The sequence below is a fragment of the Pocillopora damicornis genome, chromosome 4, assembly GCF_964200805.1.
Source record: "Pocillopora damicornis chromosome 4, jaPocDami1.2, whole genome shotgun sequence".
Taxonomy (NCBI): Eukaryota; Metazoa; Cnidaria; class Anthozoa; order Scleractinia; family Pocilloporidae; genus Pocillopora; species Pocillopora damicornis.
In genome coordinates, this window is record NC_142673.1 from 26893904 (window position 1) to 26902011 (window position 8108).

An 8108-nucleotide genomic window follows, 5' to 3' on the forward strand; every position below is an offset into this window, starting at 1 on the left:
CCTTAAAGTCAAAAGAAAATCCATTTTCGCCAAAAGCGGGGTTAGAGTTGTTTCATTATATTAAATAAATTACATGTAGAAGGTGCATCGTCGCAGCGATCAACTGGATTGTGATGATACAATGAAATTCTTTTCCATTATATGGAAATGAAAGCTTCTCGATAAATGAAGAGTCTGCCAATTTGCGATCAAATCTCGTTTTCGCTTTTTTCTCAGACGTTCCAATTCACCTGTAAGTAAAAGATAATTGGACTATGAATAATAATTGTATCTTACCGTTATTTCACAAAAATGCTGGTGATAAAGGTGACCAACTCAAAGACTGCTGACAACGAAATTGTTTTTTAGCTTTTTCATTATTGTTAGTTTTTTTCCTTTGTTTCAACTATCTTGTACTAATTGTTCTTCCTTTCTTTTTCGTTCCGTTAATTAAACATGATGAAACGATGGAGTTGCCAATTAATCTGTGCATATTCGAGTTGTTTTCATTTCGCTGCAGCGATATTTTCAATTAAATTTAATTTGAAAGAAAAAAAAACCTTTAAACTGTTTGATAGCTCTAAAACCCACGGAGTCCTTTGTAATCTTTACAGCTGATAACATCCTGTTTTCTTTCCACTAAATCATTCTTTAATCGTTACAATCTTGTGAGGATATTTCTTGAACCAGGTGAGTCTAAAATTGGACTAGATTTTAGAAAACGTAGGTTTTCGATCAGCGAGTGCTAATACCTTTGCTAAATTGCCAAGAACTGACAACTTTGACCTAAATTGAACGGCCAATCTGTTTTAAGAGTATGTTCGTTCATTTTTGAATCTACAATATTGATATGACCGGCCCTATTGACCATCGTTTTCAGGTAGAGGATAACCCTTGAGCTCAAAAGCAAATTCTACCATTTGAAGCAACTGACCCTACGACATGTAAAACAAAACTCGACAATCAACGTATCATAATCTGTTTTTGGACCAACATGAGTGAATAAAAGTTTCCATAGCCTTTTCATTGCTCCTTTCCAGTTTAGTGTAAAATGAGCTCTATCCTTTTCTTATAATTTCGTTTCTACATGCGACTTTCTTTTTTCCTCACTTGTTCCATGTTCAGCAACTCATTCATTCATTCGATAACTCCCTTTTAAACACCCATGCCCCTCTTTAGGTTTCTATTTTTCATCTTAGCCTTCACGGCTCGAACCCCAATTGATTTCGGTGGGGAAGTTCAGTGCGCAGAGTCGGGGTGGAAAGTTTGGACTGATGAATATTCCTTCTCTTTGTTAGCAAATCATGAAGGTGTTGCTTTTAATCACTGCAATCCTATTCGTCCAATTGACAATGGGAACAGACAACAACTTTTGTAAACATAGTAAGTACACTTATGTAAGATCACTGCAAAATTTCTAACACGCCCCTACTTAAAAATAAGCAAATTTAAATCCAAAAAAAGATTATTGAAGCCTCTGTCCCTTCCGTATCTTAATGCAGACCCTCATAACTAAAGGAAGCATGCCTAAGAATTGACTTTTTTCTAACTAACGAGTCATTTGGTCCTAAAATTTAAAACTGTAAGGGTGTGATACGCAAGGTAATTTGGTAATATCAACAGAGTTAATAGCATAAATTGGCCACCGTTAAGATTTTCAAAGCTGACATTTCGAGCGTTAGCCCTTCGTCAAACCTTGTTAAAAAGTTGCAGCACTCCCTACAGAGGGATGGTGCAGTGGTGAAAGCGCACGCCCCCAACCGTTGTGGCCCGGGTTCGATTCCTGGGTCTTCCGTTTTCCTCCCTCCACAAACACTACCATTCCAATTTCAATTCGGCCTGAAAACAGTACACAAGAAGAGCCACCTCTTGGAATCGTGAAATGTCCACTGTCACATCCCATTGTTATTATTTTAAATATTATTTATTACGAATAATATATAATTTTATTTTTCAAGCCCCTCTTCCAAAGATTAAGCTCAACAGCTTCACTGTCAGTGATTGTGGCAGTGCTCCTGGACAAATATTTGAAGTAAAATTATCCAGTGTGAAGACCCCGATTTGTCTGAAAGGCGATTTTCACATCTCTGGGCAACATCCAGGCCGGTTTTCTATCGTGTACAAGGCAGCGATTTCTGGGAAAATCATGGGTTTTATTCCTTACGCTTTAGACATCCCACTTTGCAAAAATCCAGACGGTGCGAAATCATGGTAAGTCTCTTGGACACCTAACTGAACTGCAACATGTTGTAAAACAGTTAGCGAGAAAGTTTCCAAACTGTTATTTTAATTTTTGTCACTCGCTTTATCCTTTCACCCTCGATTCGTAGAAAATTTTCGTTGTCAGTTTATTTAAAACAATAAAATAGATTTATGCCTTTACATTGATGAAGAAAATTATCATACAAACTCTTCTTATAAAGTGCACCCCCTTCCCTCCCACTTCTTTGCTTGTGATGAAAGATACACCTTAAACCAGCAGAGTGCTTCGTTTCTCTTGCTTCTCTTGATGGGACCTCCGATGTTAAAAATTTTTGTGTATCGTACATTCAATTTAATTTATTTCCTTTTACGATTTATTTTCGGAACTGTAAGTAATAAAATGCACCAACGTTTAGGTGCTTACCTACAGCTACAATTCCTGCTTTTCTTAATAACGGGAGACAGGAGGCTAGAATTGCATCAAATATGTTGTTCTTGTGACGCTGTGCTACTGAAAGTATGGTGTTTTTTTGGGACAGCTCTTATCCCAAGACCATCCTCACTTTAAACTTTCTAAAATTCCCAATTTTCTTTCGGGGAAAATAAACGTTTCTTTATCCTGAGATTGGTGAATGCTGTTGAAATTCTTGTAAACGAATACCGTCCAGATATAGATAGAAAAAGTTCCAGTGAATTTGCTCCTTGCCGCTTGCAAGATGTTATTGTGTGACAAAAGAATTTACATAGAACGTTAAAAATGGAATGTTCTCAGGCGGTCGCCAGCAAAACTATCCGCCTATGAAATTATTTAACATTATTTAATACCTCCACTTGGTTAATGACCAGGCGATGTCGTTACTCTAAATAAATAACACGAGTCCTTCTTAAAGTTGATTTATTCTCTTGAAGTTATCGGACAGTTGAATTCCAAGAGTATCCTCAGTTTAAACTTTCTAAAATCCCAATTTTCTTTAGCAGAAAATGAACGTTTCTTGATTCCGAGACGGGTCAAAGCTTTTGAAATTCCTGTAAACGAACACCTTCGAGACGTAGATAAAAAAAGAGAGTTCCAGTAAATTTGCTCCTGGCCGCTAACAAGATGAAGGTTAAAAATAGAATTTTCTTAGGCGGCCTCCAGCAAAACTATCCGCCTATGAAATTATTTAACGGGAATACCTCCACTTTGTTTCCTTTCCTGAAAATGACTAGGCGATGTTGTTACTTAATTAAATTAGACTGGAGTCCTTCTCAAACTCGATTTCTTTTCTTGAAGTTATCAGACAGTTGACTGCAAAGAAGTAAAAGAGCTTCTTGGAGGTACTGAACAATTTTCAAGCGAGATGTATTCTTGCGTTTTTGCTTTACTCTTTACTTACATTTTTGTTTGATACTTTTGCTAGCTTGTTTGCTTGTTTTTATATTCTCTGGCTAATTTGTTGGCATGCTCGCTTGTTTTTTAGCTTGTTTTTGATACTTATTTGCCCACTTGTTTAAATGCTTGTTTGCATGATTGCTTGGTAGGGCGGTTTTTAACTAAGAGTCGAAAGTAATCAGAGACTGCATTGATTTTACTTTACTTCGCTCTACAATTGGTCCAAATAACTCGCGCCACTCTTTCCCCCGCTTTAGAATTTTGTTGTTTTTAATTTGAGTTTTCAACTGCTCTTAAAAGGCGATTCCTATCCTCTGATTGGCTGTTGTGGTTAATTTTTGTTTTGCTTTCACGATACTCAATCGAAAAGCACACTATTGTTTGAATTGATTTTTCCTCTCGCTTGCTTGTTCGCTTGCTGGCATATTTAGATACTTGCTAGCTTCTTTTCATTAGCCTTATTAGTTATTTCCTTGGTTGTTTAGTCCACGCGTAATGCCGGCAGTCATCACTCTCTTTTTTCATCCCCAGATCCAAACGCAAAGGTTGAAAACCATGCCTGCATCTTAAAAACTGGTGACATTAAATTTTTCATCATGGCAAACATGAAGGGACCTTTGCAAGTTCCGTCATCTGTCATAGTGAGTAATTACTTTGCAGAAAATTTGTAAGGAGTAGAAATGTGTCACTCATTCTTGTAGACTTAAAAACAAGCCTATTTATTTCCAATTTATGAAACGCCATTTGCCAGGTGTGGTCAAACAATTACCCACGTGATTTCAAATTGGTATGAAATGGGTTTCCTTCACTTTGATCATTTCTAGGCAAGTGACTTTTTTTGAAAAACCTCAAACCCGTGATAATTCCTACTTCATTTTTAGTGCGCGCCATATGAAGATTCAAACAGGTTTAGCCAACTTTTTCATTGAGAGGAGACGATTCAAATCCTTAGGGTTCTCTAGCTAGTACGTGACTTTCAGTTTGCATAATATGGCATAGGGGGTATTCAACTAAATTATCATCAAATGTAATAGTGGTTTGAATGACTGTCAAAGTATGAATATCATATATGGGAACTGCAAATTAATAACAACTACTTAATTCAATCTTATGATGTTAGCTTGGAGAATTTGGCTTTGGATCGACTAATAGTCTGATTGATATTTTTCTTTATTCTCATCCCATGTCTCCTTGATATTATAATGATATTGTAATGAGAAATTCTGTCTTGGTCACTCATGGGAGTCAAAGGGTTAAGCAGTGTTCATTATTGCGAAGATCACTGTCGCATGCATTTCAAATTTATTTATCATTGTAATCCTCGCAAGTGAGCCGAAATTTAAGCTACTGCCGAAAAGAAGCTTGAAAAATTCAGGCTTCGACGGGATTCGAAAACTGTGCCATTCAGATACTGGTCGGTCGACTATTACCAACTGACCCAACTGAGCTACGAGGCCGCACGTTAGGGGCGAGGCAAATTTTAGAGGCTTCTTATTTCTTAATTCTATCTTTGCCTTTTAGGCCGGATTATCGAATACCGAAGTGAACACTCAGGTGGATGCAACAGATATTCACCTGCCAAACAATTATGTCAAGATTGCATGTATCGGCCAGGACATGGGAATTAAGATAAAATCTTAACATTTTCAAGAGCTGTGGAAAACACAGAGCAGTTGAGAAGTGTGTTGTTCCAAGAATAAAAGCACTGAATTGAGTTCTGGTCTTATGTTGTGCTATGTTGGGACAAGTAAACTTATACGATCAAGCACCAGTTGTCAAGTTAGGCAATGCCAGTAGTTTCGTCAGTAAACTGGGACGCCAAATAAAGCGAGTAATAAATAAGAGAGGGGGTGCTTAGTGGAGGGGTTGAAAGTTTCCTCTAATATTTCTATTTTTTCCGTTTTCCTTTATTTTTTCGCGCGTGAATGCTTTTATGCAATAAAAAATACACCAAAAAAGGTTAAAAAAAAAAACATCTAGAAATAATTTGGACGAGAGAGTCTTAAGTCAATATAACCCACGAGGAAATGGTAGTTTATCGCTCAATAATATTCTACTAACGAAAATTTTCAACTTAAACGACAAAAGCGACAGTTTAGTTTTGTCAATAACGAAACGCCATCGGACCTTCTGTAGTAACAACCACTATTAGCTTTCTTCGCGCGACTTAAAGAGCTTTTTTTCCATGCGAAAAGAACTCGTAACCCCATAGAAAACAACAAGAAATGTTATATTCATTACCTATGCCTAAATTTTTTTTTTTTAATCTCAGTACAGATCATGGATCTGTACTTAATCAAGTTGGGTTTTAATTCTCTCCAAGATCTTTCGAGGTGGTTGAGGCTCAGAAACCACAGTTTTTTTTGTTTTTTTTTTCCAGAACAAGACCAGAAAAAACAAATAAGGAGAGAAGATGAATTAAATTGTTTTCATCAGCCGTACCCTTGGCTTGCTTGTTTTGATTTATCTAGAATTTCGCTTTTTCTTTTGTTGTCGATGGTGGCGTTCTATTTTCGCCCCTTTTCCGGTTCGGACGTGGAAAGTCTGATTTGAGTGAACAATTTCCAGCGTCGATCCTTTGAAAACGTCGCCAAATTTTAACCAGGTAGGCTGAGTGGTGAAAAAGATTTTGCGTGGAATGCATTCATTAGCGCGGCAGGTTGATTCTCCATGTACCTGTTTTGTATCCATGGTAACCGGGGTTAAGTCGAGGAAATTATTTTCCCACTCTCAGCGAGGATGTAAACATCACCTTGTTTTCTTTTTCTCGTCGTGTTTAACAAAAAACGCCAAATAATAACAAACTTTAGGACCCATTGTTGCATCCTGGCCGTAGGTTTTATTGCGGTTTCCATTTTATATGCTTCAAGAAATTTACTGAGAGAAACGAGGCCTGAAATAGCGACGATAAGTATTTTATGTTTTGGTGACTCTCTCACTGCGGGCAGTATGGACACGAGTTATACGCATCATCCTTATTCTAAAAAACTACAAGAGTACTTAAACGCTCGCGACCGGAGAGTGCTGGATGAAATCGTACAACCAGTCTTCAAAGTTTTCCCCGCAGGATTACAAGGCGAAAGAGCGAAAGATCAGATGTTACTGCGTTTGAAACAACTTTTTCAAGATTCAAAAATGACTTACGACCGGGTGATCATTCTTTGAGGAACAAACGACTTAAAGAAATATAAAGAGAATTCTTCATTCAATTTTGACGATGCACTGTCTATTTTTAACGCACTGCTGAAGCTTCATAACATATCTCATACATCTGAGGCGAGGTCAGTAGCTGTCTCTATTCCAGAAGTAGAATGCGAGATATCAGAAACTTGTCCTAATTTTAAGAAAGCACGTAACAAAATCAACGAGCCCGTAACAAGAGGAATATATTTCCAGCTGACTTAGCAAGCGAGATCATGTATCGTCCCCGAGATCAGAATCTTTGGAGTGGCCCAGTACATTTCTCGGCGCAGGGATATGATAAAATGGTAAACGTTATTTACCATTCGATGAAAGATCACGATTACTAGGAAACGTTCAAAGAATCAAATGAAGTCATAGCAAGTGAATATAAGCAGTTTAAATTCTTTTGGTCCTGGATATTAAGTTAGAAGTTAAATTCCCTTTAAAATACTCCAAGGTTCTTTTAAATTCTCACTGAAATTGACTGAGACAGAAGCCATTTTTAAATTGCCTGGAGCATAATTACTTGAAATGGAAAACATTAAATAAGATTACCTTTGCCTTCAAGTGCCTATAACACGACTGTTTTTTTTGGGCAAATATTTAACTTATTCTTCGGGCCCTAAAGTGCTCTTACTTTGCCCTAAAAGTGTCCCGAGGGCTGGTGACGAATGGGTGATGACGTAGAACATTGTTGACACTTAAAAAGCTCGTGCATCTCTTGTATTAGTCAGCTTTAAAATATTCTATATATAGTGTCCGATAGCGATGTACACCGACCTTCAGCAAGCTCTGCCGAGAGTTTTGATACATCGTACTCAAGTAGTAAAAAGAAATGGAAGTTGCTAGTGCGGTTCAGCCCTACGAAGGAGAGCCACGTGCATCAAACGAAGATTTGGACGAAGGCTGACAAAGACGGTTCCTCAACTGCGGTGTTCAGGTCAAGATTAGAACAAAAATCTCCCGTTACTGAATGTTTAGTTTGTTGTGTTTGTGTTTTGTTCTTCTTTTTCTATGAAGAAATCTATGGTAAGAATGGGTAGCTGGTTCGTTTCTGTTGCCATGACATTTTATTTCTTCGCACTAAGAGTGGCGAGGGTTCCCCTTAGACAGTGCTCTGGAGTTTCGTTACTGTAGAGTAATTCCCTACGAAATGTGTAGTCAAAATGTAACTTTTGACGACACAATCAGCTGTATTACGAGGCTAAGAAGTCCTGGGGAAGTGGCGCTGCAAGTTGCCCCTTTCCTCAGAGATTGTAAAGGCAGAGGCTATCGTCGTCGATCCCGCTGTCAAAAGGAAAACGAGTGAGTTTATAGTCATCAGGTTCAAGTTAACCTCAAATAAGGCTTTTAATAGAGAAAACCTTCTTTA

General features: G+C 37.7%; 1 protein-coding gene and 1 pseudogene across 2 annotated transcripts; both read left to right on the plus strand.

Annotated features, from left to right (window-relative positions):
* Positions 1-570: 570 nt before the first annotated feature.
* On the plus strand, positions 571-5268 carry LOC113684633 (uncharacterized). 2 transcript variants are annotated; one of them, XM_089205443.1, is made up of 6 exons: positions 571-669; positions 1278-1362; positions 1938-2190; positions 3455-3498; positions 4085-4194; positions 5075-5268. In XM_089205443.1, the coding sequence occupies exons 2-6, from the start codon at positions 1284-1286 to the stop codon at positions 5192-5194; spliced, it is 606 nt and encodes a 201-aa protein (XP_089061569.1). In that variant the 5' UTR covers positions 571-669; positions 1278-1283; the 3' UTR covers positions 5195-5268. The 2 variants fall into 2 exon arrangements, with proteins under 2 accessions (XP_089061569.1, XP_027057829.2); XM_027202028.2 differs by lacking the exon at positions 571-669 and having other exon boundaries at positions 1179-1362.
* Positions 5269-6319: 1051 nt separating this feature from the next.
* On the plus strand, positions 6320-7114 carry LOC149047462 (uncharacterized; annotated as a pseudogene).
* The last annotated feature ends 994 nt before the right edge of the window (positions 7115-8108 follow it).

What these genes read in the sequence shown, in the direction of transcription:
- LOC113684633 (XM_089205443.1), top strand. Translation starts at nt 1,284, where the DNA reads ATGAAGGTGTTGCTTTTAATCACTGCAATCCTATTCGTCCAATTGACA. An exon ending in CAACAACTTTTGTAAACATA is followed by an intron (nt 1,363 to 1,937) that starts GTAAGTACACTT and finishes TTATTTTTCAAG; the next exon opens with CCCCTCTTCCAAAGATTAAG. An exon ending in AAGTTCCGTCATCTGTCATA is followed by an intron (nt 4,195 to 5,074) that starts GTGAGTAATTAC and finishes TTTGCCTTTTAG; the next exon opens with GCCGGATTATCGAATACCGA.